At 48.9% G+C, this 18,393-nt stretch overlaps 3 protein-coding genes across 12 annotated transcripts in view; 2 read left to right on the forward strand and 1 right to left on the reverse strand.

Moving 5' to 3' along the window:
- The window catches only part of Tsnaxip1 (translin associated factor X interacting protein 1), a 15,910-nt gene extending 6,843 nt beyond the window's left edge, over positions 1-9,067 (forward strand). For 2 of the 8 annotated variants that reach the window (XM_010612264.3, XM_010612266.2), the window contains exons 3-16: positions 2,670-2,782; positions 2,928-3,054; positions 4,399-4,492; positions 5,202-5,398; positions 5,937-6,075; positions 6,501-6,670; positions 6,753-6,912; positions 6,987-7,117; positions 7,270-7,395; positions 7,613-7,765; positions 7,894-8,003; positions 8,210-8,336; positions 8,430-8,536; positions 8,738-9,028. In XM_010612264.3, the coding sequence (XP_010610566.1) occupies positions 2,670-2,782; positions 2,928-3,054; positions 4,399-4,492; positions 5,202-5,398; positions 5,937-6,075; positions 6,501-6,670; positions 6,753-6,912; positions 6,987-7,117; positions 7,270-7,395; positions 7,613-7,765; positions 7,894-8,003; positions 8,210-8,336; positions 8,430-8,536; positions 8,738-8,969 (1,986 nt within the window). In that variant the 3' untranslated portion in view covers positions 8,970-9,028. Of the gene's footprint in view, positions 1-583; positions 1,180-2,669; positions 2,783-2,927; positions 3,055-4,398; positions 4,493-5,201; positions 5,399-5,936; positions 6,076-6,500; positions 6,671-6,752; positions 6,913-6,986; positions 7,118-7,269; positions 7,396-7,612; positions 7,766-7,893; positions 8,004-8,209; positions 8,337-8,429; positions 8,537-8,737 lie in introns of those variants that run through there. The other 6 variants (XM_010612267.2, XM_010612265.3, XM_010612268.3 and 3 more) reach the window with 6 other exon arrangements.
- Positions 9,068-9,109: 42 nt separating this feature from the next.
- On the reverse strand, positions 9,110-15,009 carry Cenpt (centromere protein T). 3 transcript variants are annotated; one of them, XM_010612262.1, is made up of 13 exons: positions 14,825-15,009; positions 13,420-13,510; positions 13,224-13,311; positions 13,021-13,117; positions 12,760-12,905; positions 12,581-12,617; positions 12,204-12,352; positions 11,082-11,279; positions 10,724-10,813; positions 10,386-10,479; positions 9,629-9,805; positions 9,432-9,563; positions 9,110-9,354 (listed from the first exon to the last, which is right to left on the reverse strand). In XM_010612262.1, the coding sequence occupies exons 1-13, from the start codon at positions 14,935-14,937 to the stop codon at positions 9,231-9,233; spliced, it is 1,536 nt and encodes a 511-aa protein (XP_010610564.1). In that variant the 5' UTR covers positions 14,938-15,009; the 3' UTR covers positions 9,110-9,230. The 3 variants fall into 3 exon arrangements, with proteins under 3 accessions (XP_010610564.1, XP_010610563.1, XP_010610562.1); XM_010612261.1 differs by having other exon boundaries at positions 9,432-9,536; positions 10,724-10,885; XM_010612260.3 differs by having other exon boundaries at positions 10,724-10,885.
- A 2,548-nt stretch (positions 15,010-17,557) lies between these two features.
- Thap11 (THAP domain containing 11) overlaps positions 17,558-18,393 on the forward strand; it is a 1,468-nt gene continuing 632 nt past the window's right edge. Inside the window, 1 exon segment of the mRNA XM_033758034.1 lies at positions 17,558-18,393. Coding sequence (XP_033613925.1) covers positions 18,107-18,393 — 287 coding nt within the window. The 5' untranslated portion in view covers positions 17,558-18,106.

The following is an 18,393-nucleotide window of genomic DNA, read 5'->3' on the forward strand; positions in this document are numbered from 1 at the left end:
CTCTCGAACTCACAGCAATCCTCCTGCATCAGCCTCCTGAGTGCTGGGATTCCAGGTGTGTGCCACCACCCCCAGCTTTTCTTAATTCTGTTTACTTCCTCTTCTCCCTCCTCCATCCCCTCCATCCCCTCTTCCTCCTCCTCTCCTCCATCCATCTTTTGATAGGAATGCCAATTTTAAGGCCAACCTGGGCTAAATAGGGAGAGGAGACCCTGTCTCAAAAAAATCTTCTAATTATTTCATTGTTTTTTCCCACTTATGTTTCATGTAGTCAACAAATCTTATCTTGTTGACTCCTATTATGTGCTAGGCACTGGAGATACAATGATAAGACACAAATGCTCTGTTGCTGAGAACAAAGCGCTGGGGGTGGGGTGATAATGGAAAAGTTTGGGAAAGACTGACCTGAGGAATAGCCCTGAGACCTCAGTGGTGAATTATCAGGAAAGGGCATCTGGGGGTAGGTGGTGAGATAGTGTCTTCCTATGTAGTTTAGGCTGGCCCGGAATTCACTATATGTCCAGGCTGGCCTTGAACTTCCAGAGGATTTTTCTGTCCCAGACTCCCAAGTGCTGGGATTACAAGTGTGCACCACCATGCCCAGTTTGGGCTACATAACAATCCTGTTTTTAGACACTTTGGAGTTACCTGGTTTTTCCACAGCCCTGAATAAAGCTTTAACGACCACCCCTGAGTGTAATGCTGTTCCATCTCTGCCTCCCTCTGCACCAGCTGCCTGCACCTTTGCCTCAGGCCTGAGCCTCAGTTGGCCTGTTTTCCCTAGACATCAGCCCCACTTCATAGCTCTTCAAATCTTCTGCTGTGTCCTCAAGCTGTCAATGCTACCCAGGCAGTGGGGGGCTAGCCACCCACCCATACCTTCTCCAAGTGATTCAGCTCTTCCCTCTAGGCTCTTTTGAGCTGTACTGGCATCATCACCTGCTTGGAGATTACCAGACTCCCCTGACCCCCATCAGAGACTCCCATCTCCTGTAACCTGCATTGGCTTCAGTCCCTTCATGCTGACTTGTGACTGTCAGTTCACTTCTCACCTTACCCCCATCAAACTGAATTTCCCTTGTGGCCCTAAACCCAGCAGGCTCTGGCATATACAAGGGATCCAGAAATACTTGATAAACAAATGAAGGACTGGATGGATGAAAGCAGAGAGGCAGAGAGGTAGGCTTCACTGGGTCAGAGGATCATTTTTTTTCCATGTCATAAATGTTTCATAAAAAGGTTTTTTAAAAAAGCCCCTACATACTACTTCATACCACATGGCCGTACACCTACTCAAGGTTTAAAATGAAATCCCATCGCTGGAGTGCTCTCACCTCTCTTATCCTCCGCACTTCCTACAGCCGGTGGGAGCCCTGTGTCCTCCCAGAAGCCACAGCTCCCTCTGTTGTATCTCTATTAATCCTGTCTGTCTTTTCAGTCCAGGCTTGAGACTGGGCCTGCCCTCTCTGCATCTCTTTTGCTAGCCTGTGCTGTGGAGCAAGGCTTGCAGTTCTCTGACACTCACATCTGTTTTTTAGATTTTCTTTTGTTTATTTTTGGAAAGAATAAAATATTTTACTTTCTATGCATCCTTCCAAAGAAGAATGCCGTCTTTTTTCACTCTTTTAAAATTGGTTATAGGGCCGGGGATTTAGCTCAGTGGTTCCACCGCCGCCTGCATCATAAGCACAAGGACCCGAGTTCGATCCCTGGTACCAAAAAAATAAAAAATTTAAAAAATTAAAAAATTGGTTATACAAATTAATGAGCTTTATTTTAGCAGATTCATACATGCACATAACATACTTTGATAATTTTCACCCCATCATCCCCCCTTGTTCTGCCTGCCCCACTAGTTTCACATTTTTTGAGGGGTCTCATTGTGTATATCTTACCAGCCTCTCTATTACGGTCATTATGCCCCTCCCGCTTCCTCTTGGCTCTCTTCTACTTTCTTGTCATCATTTTTTTTTTCTGTACCAGGGACAGAACTCAAGATTTTGAGCTTTCGAGGCAGGTGTGGTGCCATTGAGCTAAATCCCCAGCCCCCTTGTCATCATTTTTAAATTCCACATATTAGGACAGAACATTCACATCTGTGTTTTTGTTTTGTTTTTGTTTTTTTGTTTTTTTTTTGTTTTTTGAGGCAGGATGTCATGTAGTTGAGACTGACCTGGAACTCACTATGTAGCTCAGGCTGGTCTCAAACTCATAGGGATCCTCCTGCCTCAGCCCCCTGAGTGCTGGGACTACAGGCATGCGCCACCATGCCTGGCTCACATCTGTGTTTATAACCCAGATATTCAAAACTCAGACTTATCTACAGAAGAAGGTAACTCACCTTTCCTGAGTTCCTAGCAATCTGCGCAAACCATATGCTCTGCTTACTCTGGCATCCTCACTTCTCTACAGTGCAGTGGTGACCATGATCATCCCCATTTTACAGAGGCAGAGACTGAAGCTCAAAGTTAAGCCTGTGTTCATGTAGCTAATAAGGGAAATCTGCAATTTAACTCAAGGAGCCTCTCTAACCTAAGGACCACAGTCTTCATTATGAACCATATTAAGAGATGCTTGTTTAAAAATAAATCAGGAATGTGAGACATGCAAAGGAACATTAGGAAAGGGAGCAATGTTGCCATCTTAACCCAACCTGTCTCTCCTTGAAGCCTGTGCATTTTTCCATGAGTGGCCATCTGTCCCCATGGCCCACATATGCCAGTGGTCAGACCATTCTGCAAAATCGAAAGCCCTGCTCAGATGATTGCCGGAAGCGCACCAGGTAAGCCAGGGTCAGTCCAATGGTGGGCGGGCTGGTATAGACCCGGTATTGGGCCAACAGACAGGGCAGAGGGGTGTGCTGCTTCAACTAAGGGTAGAAAGCCACTTGGGGTGCTGGTGACATCTCAGCCCACCATCCCCTGCAGTAGCTGGCAGCAGCAGCCCATAGGCATTGCCAAGCCTCAGTACCTGGAGCACCTAGAAAACTACCTACGCAAGGAGCTCCTCCTGCTAGACCTGGGCACAGATTCTGCGCAAGAGCTGAGGCTTCAGGTTAGAGCCACAATGAAATCGTGGGAAGGGTGGGAAGGGTGGGAAGGGTGGGAAGTCCCTCCCCCATACCAAGGACCGAGCACCCACAACCTTCAACAGGGACTGACCTCTCTCCCAGTTCTTTTGGGTCTCCTTCCCTGAAGAAAAGCACATCCAATTAAAAAGCCAGTGATCAGGCAAGACTGCATCTTGGAACCAAAACTTTCTTGAGGCTGGGGTTTCCTCATTTGAGTTAGGTGGGCTGAATGCTGCCTCCAGTCCCTTCAGCTCTAGGACATTCAGGCTGTGTCACTAGACATCAGCAAATAGGCCCTGAATCTGGCAGCTGGGCAAGTAAGAGGCATACAGTCACCACCAGCCTGATGATAACTACCCCAAGCTTGAAAAAATAGCCCAGATACCAAGGAGGGCAAGATCGAGGGAAATTAGTCTAGATGCAACCCAGATTCTGATACATATTTCGGAAGAATTTGTATAGGAATGACAACAGAGAAACTGACCTCTGACTAAGTCATGACTGAAGGACATACAGAGCCTGGACCATGTGCCAGGCCCTGGGGCAATCTCACAAACAGAAGATACCACACTAACAAGGAAAGAGACACTTGGAGACATCCCACTTGGAAGTGATTGGGCTGGGATTCAAACTCAAGGCTGGTTTCATAGCCTGTGCCCATTCCAGTAAGGAATACTGCTTCCAAAAGCTTCTGGTATTTGCAAATCAAGGGCTCCTGCTTCATATCTGGGTTCCCACTCCCAGACACACAGACACACACACACAATCATACTTTGTCCATGTGGGACAGGAAACCACGCCTCCACTTTGAGGTTAGAACAAAGGACTAAAACTTTCAGTCTCCTAGGCCAGGGATTTAGCTCAGTGGCACCGCGCCTGCCTCACAAGTGCAAGGTCATGAGTTTGAACCCTGGTACAAAAAAAAAAAAAAAAAAAAAAAAAAGAAAAAAAAATCCACACACACACAACTTTCAGTCTCCTGCGCCCACAGGGCTCTGAGATGGGGAGGGGCTGCATGTGAGAAGCCAATGGACACAGGTATGGAAGGCAAGAGACTGGCCACCTGGAGAACCAGAGAGGCTCTGGCAGAGTGGTAGGTAGGTCTGTCCCACAGTAATTTGCTAGGCCTCAGGAAAGGCCTCCTGAGGACTGTCCCCCAGTTCTGTGATACTGTGACAGACCTAAATAGTGGCTAGGACATTCACTTGATAGGGGTTACCAGGCAGTCTCACATGGAAACTCTTCTGAGCTCACTGAAGAAAAATACAGGTCCCCATTGAGAATGGCAGCTATAGGCCAGGAAGTGAAAGTTTCCCTTCTTTTGCCAGCCTTACAGGGAGATCTTTGAGTTCTTCATAGAGGATTTCAAAACATACAAGCCACTGCTATCCTCCATCAAGAATGCATATGAGTTGATGCTGGGTAAGAACACAGCTTCCAGCCCCTCGGGTATAGCTGTGCATTCCAGTAATCCCAACACCCTGGGAAGCTAAGGCAGGAGGATCCAAATTCGAACCCAACATGGGCAACTTAGTGACTTAGAGATACCCTGTCTCATAATCAAAGATGAGAAACGGCTAGTTTAATACAAAGGCCCTGAGTTCAATCTCCAATACTGGAAAAAAAAAACAAAAAACAAAAACACAGTTCCATTTTTGGGTCTAGTGAGGAATTTGCAAAGAATCCTATTCTGCTTTTCTAGGGGTCTACAGAAAAGGCAGCTACTAACTGGGCTTTAAGGTCATCTTTTACATATACTGTAATAGGGCACCTCAGGGCCTTCTCATCCTTGAGAAGCATGGCAATACCTGTAGGAATCAGAAGGAACCCCAGGAGAGTGAGTACCTCTGGAGTGAGGAAGTTCCCCCACCAGGTTCAAGTAAACTACAGCTGCAAGACTAAAGGTGTAGGGGTAAGGCTATTATAGGAGAGACTTAGGAGACCCATAGTTGGACTCTGCCCCTGCTTTAAAAGCTAGTACAGGAAGGCTTGAGGCTGGGGCCGTGACTGGTCAAGGTGAGCATAGACTTCTGGTGTTTGCAAGTGATAGCCACTCACCTATGACTTAGGATGTGTCTCCTGGCTGTTTGTACTTCATGGCCCCAGGACTTTCCCACATGTCTCTGTTTAGCCCACCAAAAGGAGAAGATCCAGGCCCTGGAGCCCCTGAAGGGCAAGCTTATCACTATGAATGAGGACTGCAATGAGAGGATCCTGGCCATGAGGGCTGAGGAGAAGTATGAAATCTCCATGCTGAAGAAGGAGAAGATGAATCTGCTAAAACTTATCGACAAAAAGAATGAGGAGAAGATTTCATTGCAGAGTGAGGTGAATGGAAGTGATGTGCTCCATCTCTAGGAGTGACCTTGCGCCCTGAGGTGACCCCTAATCTCATCACCCACCCTTCTGCCTGGAAGACAGAGCCAGCCTTTCCCCCAAGACTCTCTAATACTTCTACCCTCCCCTCTGCTATGCTGAGGAGCTCAGCATGACCCCAAGTTCCAGCAAGCCTTCTCCAGTGTCTTTTTGGGTTCTCAGGAATGGCCACTTTCCTTTTTGGTTTTGTTTGCTTTTTTTTTTTCTTTGTGGTATGGGAATTGAGCCCAGGGCCTTCCCACTAGACTACATCTGCAGCTTTTTATTTTGAGACAAGGTGTTGCTAAACCAGAGTTGCCCAGGCTGGGCTCAAACTCCCTATCCTGCTTCAGCCTGCCAGAGTGCTGGGATTAAAGGCATGCACCACACCTGGCCCCACCTTTTCTATTCCTAGGCTGTAGAGGACCACACAACACCCACCCCACCCCTGTGGTGAGTAGCTGTCTGCAGGGGTCCAGGAAAAGCCCCTGACTACCAGCCACTTTCCTAGCAGGTGTCCAAGCTGAGGAAGAATTTAGCCGAGGAGTACCTGCGCTACCTCACTGAGCGAGATGCCCGCAAAATTCTCATTGCAGACTTAAATGAGTTACGATACCAACGGGAGGATATGTCATTAGCCCAGTCCCCAGGTACCCCAAATTGAGCTTCTTTCCACTCCTGAAGTGCTAGATAAAAGCCTGAGTCTCACTACTTCCCCTGTTCATTTAGTATTCCTATTACCTGCTCATTCTGTGCCCATAAATGTTGGGAGATGTCCCTGCCACTAGTTGGGGCTGCGGATTTTTTGAGCTGGACCAAAAATTATAAAACCATTAAGTAGTAACACTGTTGGCATCAGAGACTGCCCTGTGGGCTGGGCAGGCCTGCTACCCCATGTCTGAGGGTTCTCTACTTTAGGCAAACCCCAAGGCTGGTAGTGCTGTGGATAAGACCTAGAGAATCCCAAGCAGAGAGGGCAGAAGGACCTCAGGAATGCCCCAAGGGATACATAAATTAGCCTTAGGCCCACAAGCCTGAGAGCTAGGGTGACATAGGCTGGCGGGGCCCCTGACAGGTGTCTGGGGGGAAGACCCTGTGAAGCTAACACTGGCTCTAAAGATGACTCGGCAAGACCTGACCCGCACACAGATGGAACTCAACACCATGAAGGCTAACTTTGGAGATGTGGTACCCAGGAGAGACTTTGAAATGCAGGAAAAGACCAATAAGGATCTTCAAGAGCAGGTGCTGGTTGGTGGGCAGAGCCAGGCATGGGTAGGGCAATGTCAGATAGGTGGGTATCTAGGACCAACCACCTTGTCCACAGCTGGACAGCCTGAGAGCTGATTATGAAGAGGTCCGCAAGGAGCATGATTTATTGCTGCAGTTGCATATGACCACACTGAAAGAACGGGACCAGTTCTCTTCTGAGCTGCAGGATATCCAGCGCACCTCCACACCACGACCTGACTGGACCAAGTGTGGAGGTAATGATGGCCATCTGAGCCTCAAGGCCCGTTGAAGGGCCTGAGCTAGAATCTAACTTCCTCTTTACCAGCAGATGTGGTGGCCGGGGGCCTGGATCGTTGGCAGATGCTGGCTGAAGGCAAGAACAGTGACCAGTTGGTGGATGTGTTGCTGGAAGAGATTGGCGAGGGCCTGCTCCGGGAGAAAGACTTTTTCCCTGGTCTGGTAGGGGAGTCTCTGAATGGGAGGACTGGGGCCAAAGTCAGAAGTCAGACATTGCTGCTGAGACTTGAGCTGGGGGCATCGTGTGGGGCTCTTCCTTGCTTGGAGATGGGGTCATAGAGGGTCCCAGACATGAACTGACATCTGCCTTACAGGGATATGGGGAGGCGATCCCTCCTTTTCTTCGGTTTGATGGCCGTGTGAAGAACAAAAAACCAAGCAAGAAAGATGTGGTAAAGCTTCTCAAGGATGTCTGGAAGGAGCGTCTTGCAGAGGAACAGGTCAGCTCTGACCAGTCCAGTTGGCTCAATGTGGCTTTCAGAACTAGAGTCCTTTAGGGCAGTGATAGTGAACCTTTTAGACCTTTCAATGATAAAACAGCCTGCTGCAGCATGTGTGCCATACGTTTGCCACCACTGCTCTTGAAGTGCTAGAAGGGTGACAGCCAAACAGTCATGGGGCAGAATGACCAAATATCCCCTTCTCCATACCCTGCAGAAAGAAAAGTTTCCAGATTTCTTCTTCAATTTCCTGGAGCATCGCTTTGGCCCAAGTGATGCCATAGCTTGGGCATATACCATTTTTGAAAATATCAGGCTTTTCCGCTCCAATGAGGTCATGAGCCAGTTCTATGCAATCTTGATGGGGAAGGTGAGCTTGGGACTGGCTCCAGCCTGTTCCCTTGGGGAGATGGAAGGGTTTTTTATTCCCCAGCAAAATCCAGCTCAAAATCATACCTCTAGAAAGCTGCAAGTTAGTAAATTATTTCATTCCTTTAGATGACAGAGAGTGTATACATCAACCAGAAGGAGACAGTAGCCCAGCTGCTGAAGGAGATGATAAATGCTGACAGTCAGAATGAGGGGCTATTAACCATGGAGCAGTTCAGGTGAGAGGCCAGTCCAGGTCACCCCAAACTCTAGCCCAATGTCTCCTCTGGCCAGCTTCTCAGCTATGCAGGGAAAGGGAAGCCTGGTAGGAAGGGCCACAGCTTAAAGCTCCAAGTTCTGAACACCAGTAGGATGGCAGAGGAGGATATGGGGAGATGGGTGAGCAGCCTCAGTGAGGCTCCTGTTGGCCCTCGTTTCCTCATAGCACCATCCTCAAGAGGACTTTTCCCCTCAAGAAGGAAGAACATATTCGGGAGCTGATGGAGGCAGGGGGCTGGCACCCCAACAGCACCAATGCAGACTTGTTTGATTACCGCTCATTGTTTACAGAGGTGGGTGTGGGGCCCAGGACCTTGCCTAGACCTATTCTTGCCTTTACTGGACCCCAGTCCATGGAGCCTCACCCTGCCTTGTGACCCTCCCAGGATGAGGAGGGTCAGAGTGAACCCTTTGTGCAAAAGCTGTGGGAACAGTACGTGATTGAGAAGGATGAGTACTTACAGGAACTAAAGCAGGAGCTGGGCATGGAACTGTGAGTGACCCCAGGGCCCAGACCCACTCAGCCATTGATGAGTCCCAATCTGGACAAGCCCTACAGGGTGGCATCTCTTTGTATGGGTCTCTCTGCATGCTGATAGACATTTTAAACTGCTCAAACCTGACAGGAGGATTTGGCAGAGTCTGAGGTAGACAAAAGGGCTCAGACCTCTCCCTCTCTCTTCTTATGGGGCAGCTATGAGGAGGTAACTCTTTCCAAGCTACGGAGGGCTCTGATGATCATTGATCCTACCCTGGACAAGCAGACTCTGAACACCCACCTGAGTCAGGCCTTCCAGATCCCTGTGTCAGAACTGCCAGAAAATGAGAATGAGGACATTGTAACAAGGCTCCAGACTGCAATGGAACAGCTTCAGATGGCTGACGTCAAGCGTACAGGGCCTCGAGAACCAGAGGCTGCAAGCTAAGACTATCACAGGCAGCCTGAATGCTTGAATGCTGCTAACCCAATTTTTAGTATAAAAATCGTATGTCTGAACCCATGCCATTTTTCAGGTTGTGCTGGAGTTGAGTTGGGGAGGGAAGGGGGCTGGCCTCAGGACATGTACCTAAAAGCAGACTACTGTGCTTGTGATACTTTATTGATGGTAGATGAGGATAAGACCTGAAGGATTAGCTGGGGCCAAGAGGTCCCAGGTGGGGAGAAGGCAAGCATCGAGGCTGGGCCACTATTGGGCAGGGAAGACAGAATTTCCACTGAACGCACAGGGGATGAGCAGCTGCCGGTACTCCAGGGGCAGGTGTCGTTCCACAAGCAGGTGTAATGAGACTTGGTCAGTGACCAGGCCCTGCCTGCAGCAGAGGAAGACAGGGATAGGCGGAATCAACACCAGCACTCCCACACCAGCCTCCCTTTTTTGCCCACTCACCGTCGCATCAACAACTCCAGGTCCTCAGGCTTCACAGTCTTGCGGCCAGCATGAGCAGCAAATACTTCCAGGTCATTGCAAAGGTGCTCCAAGTACTTATCCAGGCTGCCAAGAAGGTTGGGGTAGAAGAGACTGAATAGAATAGTGCATTCATAACCAGACCGTCTCCTCTCTTCACCCAGGTATCCAAGACTCACCACTTCTCCACCGTCTCAAGAGCTTTCCTCTCCATAGGCATCTTAGTGTAAAAGCTGAAGAGTTTTGTATAGTAGGTCAGTCCAGCCTTATGGGGATCTTGACGGGGTCTGGGACCAGCACTTTGGGGCTTGGAGGGAACTCTGGCCAACACAGGCTCTGGAGGCTCTGAAGACAAGCTGGGGGCAGGAGTGGACAGAGGTGGCTAAACTGATGCTTCAAAAGGGCCCTATTCAAGGACAAGTCCTGCTCATTCCTGTTAAGACTGGGTCCATGTGCTCCTTGGCCAGCCTGGACAGCAGTTCCAATATCTGCTGAGGGACAGTAGTGTCAAGGTCATACAGAGACCTGGTTCTTTTGCTGGGAACTGTTCCTCCAGTCTGGACACAATTTCCCACTCTAGCTTTTTCATATCACTGACACTTGCTCAGGAATATGACTTTTACACCTCTGAATGAATATTCACTCCCCTTAGGAGTCCATCACTTCCTGTCCCAATTCTGCTAGTCTTCCTCCAGGAAGCCTTCTCTGACTATACAATGACCTAGGTTTTTTTCCAAATTCCTCTTAGCTCCCAGTGGCAGGCACCAGAATGACAGATAAGCTCTTGGGGAGCAACCACCAGCCCAGTTCAGGCTACTGGGTTGGGTAATCATCAGCATGCTTATGGGGAGGAGGATGTGTGTGAGTACCCAGTGCCAACCTCAGTGTTTGCCCCTTTCTCAAAGACCTGTAAATAACAGGGTCATGGGATCTTACACTGCAACATCAGGCGATGGGGCTGGCTCAAGAAACTGATCCAGTTGTTTGGCCTGAAGAAACTCAGGGATGTTGGACACCGATTCTGGGCTTGCTACAGAGAAAAAGCAGGGTACAGGGGGCTTGGCATGACCATGCCACCCAGCTAAGCAAGTTTAGTCTCCTTGCCCTATTTCTTAAAGGGTTCTCTTAGCTTCACCCAAGCAACCGTCCCTCAGAGACTCCCTGGCCCCAAACATCACCAGTTCCCAGAAGCAACCCGGGCAAGCTCTCTGTGTGCCATGGCCTAAACATAGCAGTCACCACTCATCTGCTGTTCCCCATAGTTGGCCTTTTACCTGGCCTCTCAGAGATGTCCTCATCCCCTGAAGATCCTTCTGGCTTTTCAGGCTCCACAGCCCTCTGGGATCTCTCTGTTTCTGTTATCGCTGGAGGAGCATAAAGTCTAGGTTGTGTCTCCAAGAAGGGTAAAGATGGAGTAGCAAAGTCAGCCTCACTCACTGAGAAGAGACCAAGTCAGACATAGTACCAGGCAATAATTTGGAATTTCTTGGCCCAACACTGACCGTGCTCTTCGGTGGAGGAGGGACCCCCAGCCAGGGAAGTCTGGGATCCACATACAGGCTTGAGGAGAGAAGGCAATCAGGGGTAACTCTCCACAAGCTAAGCTCCAGGCCACCTGCCTCACATACTCACTGTGGTTCTGCAGCTCAGGCATGTTGTTCTTTGTCCTGTGATGCACAGCCCTCTCAGTGTCTTTAGGCCCAGGGTGAGGACATGGCAGGGACTGATACACACTGAGGGAGTGGCCAACCAAGGGCTGTGAAAAAGGCTGGGTATCCTCTAACACAGTGTCTGTCGGCAGAGTAGCAACAGGAGTTCTGAGGCTGTCACCTGGAGATCAAGGTCCAGCAGGCATTCAGTATATCCCAAAACTACTTGCTAATGCCCAGAATTCCCAGGGTCTAGGCAGTGGGCACAAAGAGATGACCTAGATTCCAAGCCTTATCTTTTTCCTTATCTTTTTTTATGTTGCCTTGCTTACCTTTGCTTAGTGGGGGGCATTTCCAGGTCTCCACAGCTTGCTCCCACCCCCATTATCCCATAGCTGCTTCCCCATACCTCTGCTTTCTATTTCTTCCTCTGCCAAAAACGCTCCCTCCTATCTTGGTGAACTTGTCTTCTGGAATTGGGTCCCTATGTCAGTTCTTTTTTTTTTTTTTTTGGTTTTTTGAGACAGGGTCTCACTATGTAGTTAAGACTGACCAGGAACTCACTACATAGCCCAGGCTGGTCTGAACTCATAGCAATCCTCCTGTCTTAGCCTCGAGTGCTGGGATTAAAGGCGTGCACCACCACACCCAGCCCTATGTCAGTTCTAATGAGCTAGCTGATCATGAAACCTACCCTTTTCAAATTTCCAACAGCTCTAGGCACCAAAACACACCACTTTCATTCCCTTAGCCCTGTAGTTTAAGAACATAAATTCATGTTCCTGGAAGACATAAATACATTAAGACTCAGGGCCGGGGATTTAGCTCAGTGGTTCCGCTGCCTGCCTTGCAAGTGTAAGGTTCAGAGTTTAATCCCCGGTACCAAAAAAAAGAAAGTGCTTAAAAAATAAAAATAAAAAAGGACCGAGCCTCACTAAAGCCAATGGCCCCTTGAAGGATGAAAGCTGAAACTCCTTTTAAGGTCAGGTTTACACACTGTTTTTGACCCTACCAGAAAAGGTATACCCCTAGACTCAGCAGCAGCTCCTATCTACTACAGAGGCTATCTTTCTCCAAAGGCTGAAAGGGGAAAACTGAACCTTACCTAGAGGAACTGAGGCCAGGGAATTATCTTGTAGATCCTGCAAAAGGGCACCCACATCTACAGTGCGGCGGGTGGGAGGTCTTCGGGCTAACCCAGGTCTCCTCACTGACTGTGGCTGAAGAGGTGTAGCAAAGGTCAGGTTGAGGGAACTGGTGGAAGGGAGGAAGCACAAAGAAAAGTCAAATACCTAAGGAATACCTAAAGTCCAGCTTCCCCAGAGGATTCTCCCATCTGCTCTGAAGCTCTTATCTCTTAGAATGTGACTATATTGTAAGACTACAACAGGCTGGGATTAATATGGCCAGATTCCATTTCCATCAGTCAGCACCTTGTTCCCCAAACCTCTGCTCCACCACCCCAAGAACAGACAACAGCACCTGGTGAGGGATGAGGCATCAGGATTCCCAGGAGGCTCTGTCAGCGACCAGTAAGAGGATGTAAAAAGAAGAAACCATAGTAAATTAACCAGACCCATGAAAGTCCTCTCTCAGGCCTCCTTAGCCTCTCCAGAGGACAGGACAGAGAAGTCAGCAACAGGTGGTATCCTAGGCCTCACCTTGGGAGAGAGGCAGCCCCAAGGGTCCCCGGTCCACTTCCTGCTGAAATACTGACAACCTCACTCTCTGTTTCCTCCTGCCAGAGGCCAACAGAACTGGAGCCAGGGCTTGTGGGGGCTCAAGTTCAGGAAGCTGAAGTTCTAGGCTGTAAGGAGAGAACTTATCTCAGGCAAAGAAGGAAATTCTTCCCTGCCAATCTTTGGGGTTCCCAGACTAGAGCTACCCAACAGCCCAGCCAAGGAGGGCAGTTCGCTGTGCACCTGCCCCTACTGCTTTCCCGTCTGGAGGGCTGTGCCACTTGGGATGCTGGTGCTGGCTTCGTCATTCTCTCTGGCATCACAATAGAAGATTCCTGGGCTGCAAAACCACCATGGAGAAGATAGGGCCAACATGACAGGCTACCCTTAATGGAGGATACCACAGAACTAGTGTTAGACTGGTGCCTGTCAGACCACTTACTTACCAGTTAGTAGGATGTTCTTCAGCAGAGTCCGGGGTGTCTGTTCCTCCAGATGCCCACTGGCTTGACCATGCACCAATCTGCCAGTAGACTATGGACAAAACCACCATGTAACCAGTCTGTTCTTTTTGCCTTGAGATTCCCTCATGGAAATTAACCTCAGGGCTCCATGAAGCTAGTCAGTGGGCTGGACACTTACTCTGGCTCCACGAGAACGCTGCCTGGCAGTTGCCTTTGTTTGGCTACTCCACGTCCTGGGAGAAGGTGTTTCAAGCAGGGCTCTCTGGGCACTGTGTAAAGACCAACAAACAGTTCTGACAATTATGTAGGGCATAGAGGATGCAGAGACTTGTCTTCACCGGGGGGTCTTAACCTAAAGTCCCTTGGGGACCACTTATGCCTCCTGTAGTCTCTGGTCCCAGACACATGTCAACAGAGGATGAAGGATTTGGAAAGAAAGGGAATATTACTGTTCCAGCCAGAAGGGAGAGGGAGATGAAGAAGATTTCATACAGGTGACTTTTGCAGAATCATGGAAGATTATCATCCATTCCAGACATTAAAGTAACAACCCAAAAAGGTCTTTAAGTATTTTTAATCCTCTAAATACTTGTTAGAGTCTGACAGCAATCACACAGGTCACCCTATCTCTGTCTCTCTAGTCCAGTCCCTCTCAGGGACATATCACACATCATCACTCTAAAACCTGTCATGAATGACCTTTTTCTTTTTGGTACTGGAGGCTGAACTGAGGGCCTCTGCACTGAGTTAAATTCCCCACCCTTTATAAATTTTGGGGTTTTTTTGTTTTGTTTTGTTTGTAGTTCTAGCTGGCCCTGAACTCATTCTGTAGCTCAGGCTCACCTCCAACATGTGGCAATCCTCCTGCCTCTGCCTCCCGAGTGCTGGGATTGATTACAGGTGTGAGCCACCATGCCTGGCTACACCCTTTTAAAATTTTGAGACAGGGTCACACTAAATTATCCAGGCTGGGCTTGAACTTCCACTTCTCCTGCTTCAGCCTCCTCCTAGAGTGCTGGGATTAATAGGGATGTGTCATCACCACACAGGGCTGACTTCCCATTTCTTTATAAAGTAAAAGACTGCATTGTCCCAATTGGGCTGATGTCAACTTCTCCGCCCTCTGCCTCAAGAGGTTAGCACAGCCCTCTCCCAGAGACACTCCCAAGTCAGGACAAATTCCTGTTCCCTTGCAAAGTATCTTTCCAATTCCTGCCTCCTGACTTCTATGCAGGCTGTGTTCCCTAGCTCTTTTCTCATCGTCCAGCTGGGAGCCACAGAGAAAGGAGAAAACAATGTGCAGGGAAAGGTAGGAATCACGTAGGAAGTAGGGGCAGATGTCTGGGTAAACTGTGAGCTTGTGTGGGCAAAACAGCTAGAGAATAGAGCTACTTATCCTTTCTCTCCAGGGACGCAGGCACAAAGAACAGATCCGAGCTCGAATAAAGAAGTGGAACCAGTTCTCAACGTTCTATTCTGCTCCTCCCAGACTCAGTTTCTCTCTCCAACAGGTTCAGCACTAGCTCCCATCCAGATCCTACTTCCCAGTTCTTTTAGTTGCACATACAGTGGCCCTCACATACCTAATCCGAGCACTCCGGCGTCGCCGTGGGGTACAAGAGTCGGCTGTGTCTAGCACTTGCCGCAACAGCGTACGCGTCGTGGGCTCGCTGTCCGAGCTGTAACTGTTCGCCATCTTCTCAGCCACCCTCCTAACTGCCCAGGCGGCCGTAGGCACCGCGTTCCCGCCGCCACATTTAAGATAACTCTCGCGACGGTACCGCACAGGCTCGCGGGAATTGTAGTTCTCGACCTACCGCCATACAAACGTGTGCGGTTGTGGTTGCAAAATCTGGCTCTCCACGAGTCCTTAAGCAAACGTAAGGCTGAGCAAATGTACCCACTTAGTGCACTTCTTGGTTTTCTCATATGTAAATTTCAGATGATACCCATTTGATAAGGAATTTTTCCCCCCTGGTACTGGATATTGAGCTTAGCGATTCATACTTAACTACATACCCAGCCCTTTTGTTTTTTTTTTCCTGAAACAGGGTCTCATTCTATTGCTAAATTGCCCGGGCTGGACTCAAATTCGTGATTCTCCTGTTTCACCTTCCCATTGTTGGGATCACAAGCTTTTGCCACCACACTCAGGTTATTTTTGTTTTGTTCTGATGGGTGGACTCCCTAAATTGCCCAGGATGCCTCAAAATCCTGGGTTTAAGTGAGCCTCCTGCCTCAACTTTATAAAAAGCTGGGGCTGCACATGCCTAATGCTTGATTATGCCCAGTTACTGCATTCATTCATTTATTTTGTAGTATTGAGGCCTGAACTCAAAATCTCACTGAACTACATGCCCAGCTTTTTTTTTTTTTTTCAATTTGAGACAAGGTCTTGGGAAGTTAGTAAATTGACCACACTGGCCTGGAACACACTGAACTATGCCCAGCTTTTTTTTTTTTTTTCAATTTGAGACAAGGTCTTGGGAAGTTAGTAAATTGACCACACTGGCCTGGAACTGAGATCACAGAATGCTGACTTGTTAACAAAATAAAACATTGGGTTGAAAGGAGGGAGAAGGGGAAGTGAGATAAAATGACCAGGGCCAGATTTGTGAGCTTCTACAGGATCTAGGAAAGAATTTGGACAGTGTTTTGTTTTATTTTATCTTTAAAGGAGAAAAGGTTTGCTGGGCTTGGCCCCACACCTGTAAATCCAGTACTGGAACGCTGAGGCAGGAGGACAGCTGAGAGCTCCTGGCCAGCCTGGACTACATAAGGAGGTTTTTTTTTGTTGTTGTTTTTTTGGTATGGAGGATCAAACTTGGGTCCTTGTGCTTGCAAGGCAGGTGGCGGAACCGCTGAGCTAAATCCCTGGCCCAACATAAGGAGTTAAAGGCCAAGTTGAACTACATAGCTAGACCCTGTTTCCAAAACAAAACAAAAACCAAGATCCCAATGATGAAAGTAACTGTATTGTATACTTAAAAAGTACCAATAAACCTAATAAGTTAAAAAAAAAAGAAATTAAAATGGAGACTGCATATACGAAAGCTTTCTAAAATATAGTATATACTAATAAATTTTTAAAAATAGCTATAAGGCCAACACATGTTCCCTAAATGAATTGTTTTATTAAAAAGTAGCAGCTATATTTTCCAAGCTAAACTTTTTAAAAAAGGAAAAAAAAAATAAAATCTAGGGGCCAGGGATTTAGCTCAGTGGTGTGGTGCCTGCCTTGAAAGTGCAAGGTCCTGAGTTCAATCCCTAGTACCAAACAAAACAAAACAAAACCCCAAATCTCCCCCCAAATTAATCGCATTTCTGTCTTCATATTTATATCATGTATAAATGAGTTGCAGAAGTGAATCCAGTGTCTTTGCACTTAGCTGCATCTCTAGGCTCTTTTTGTTTTGTCTTTTTATTTTTGTTTTTTCTGAGACAGGTCTCTCTAAGCCACTCAACTGCCTAGGCTGGGTTGAAATTTGATTCTCCTTCCTCAGCCTTCCAGAGTGCTGGGATGGCAGGAGTTGGTGCACGCCTGACTTGTTGTGTGCTTTAAAACATTTTCCGCTAAAGATGGCGAGGCAGAGAAGGTGCTGTCTTGTTATAATGCAAACATTTTCTCTTAAATCCCTTCTATAATTTCCAGTCACCTACAGGATAAAATTCCAAACCCTTCAACATGGCCCACTTTGATAACTTTCAGTGATTCTGCTATTCTGGCCACCTCCTTCCTGGCCCTGTAAGTCTTACAGGCTGGTTCCAGGAAAAGAAGGCAAGATCTGGCCCCCAGCTCCCAACCAAGATTTTAATCCTTTTATCTTCCTGGGCACCGGCTCTTCATTTACTCCTTTGCCCTTTTCATTCCTTTGTAGCATTCATTTCTGAACAGACATTCATTCACGTGCAACCCCATCTATTATCCAAAACACAGACCCTTAACCCTCCAGGTGGTCAGGCTCTAGGAGGGAGATGCCAGGTTGGTCAGGCTCGCCGCAATTCCCTGCACTGTGTCTGGCAGATAGTAGGTGCCTATTAATGACTTAATTTAGGTAGGTAGATGAGTCAAAGGTAGCAGCTGAGTCGGAGACTCCCAGTACAGAGAAAGTAGCCTCGGAAGTCCTTGGGGCACCCAGGCCTAGGTTTCTTCCTTCTCTCCCCGCAGGAATGCCGTCTTTTCAAAAGCGCTGGGGGTTGGAAGACTGACCACTTCTGGCACACAGCACAACCGCGCCGGAATCCTGATCCGTAGTAACCCTACTTTGTCCTTAGACGGCGCTCGGCGCCACAGCCTCTAAATTCGCGCGAAGCCTTATGGGTCTTGTAGTCTCTGGCACATATACCTAGCGCTTGCGCATTAGTGAGGCGCGCGCTCCCTCCCACAACCTCCATCGGGATTCCTGGTCCTTGTGAGGCACACTCCATGCGAGAAGATTCTAACCGAATACTCTTCGTTTGCCGAGAACTAGCCAGCTCGGGAAAAGAATCTACTCTGCCAGGGATCTCGCGGTGCCCTTCAAAGCAGATTGAATAAACACACCCCGCCCCGGAAGTGAGCTGCTTCTGACGCGGTGCATTGTGGGGGGCGTAGTCCTTCTTCCCCCAGGCGGTCCTTCGCAGCGTCCCCCCGGCCGACTCCGGATCGCAGGCAGACGGCCGGACTGGCGGCGCAGCGCGGTGTAGTGTGAAACGTATTTTGGCACGGGAAGTCCGGTTGGGCCGACTACGCCAGGGTGCAATTGTGGGAGATTGCTTAAGGCCTCGCAGGGCGCCGCCCGTCGAGGGGCTGCCGGCAGTGGACAGACCGGGCCGTCGAAGCGCGGAGGAGGCCGGTGTGCCACGCACGGCCGCGCGGCGCAGCCATGCCTGGCTTTACGTGCTGTGTACCGGGCTGCTACAACAACTCGCACCGGGACAAGGCACTGCATTTCTATACATTTCCGAAGGACGCTGAGTTGCGGCGCCTTTGGCTCAAGAACGTGTCCCGCGCTGGCGTCAGTGGGTGCTTCTCCACTTTCCAGCCCACCACGGGCCACCGTCTTTGCAGCGTTCACTTCCAGGGCGGCCGCAAGACCTACACGGTGCGTGTTCCCACCATCTTCCCGCTGCGCGGCGTCAATGAGCGCAAAGTAGCGCGCAGACCCGCGGG

The sequence above is a fragment of the Fukomys damarensis genome, unplaced genomic scaffold (assembly GCF_012274545.1).
Source record: "Fukomys damarensis isolate Sample0158 unplaced genomic scaffold, DMR_v1.0_HiC HiC_scaffold_32, whole genome shotgun sequence".
NCBI classification, from domain to species: domain Eukaryota; kingdom Metazoa; phylum Chordata; class Mammalia; order Rodentia; family Bathyergidae; genus Fukomys; species Fukomys damarensis.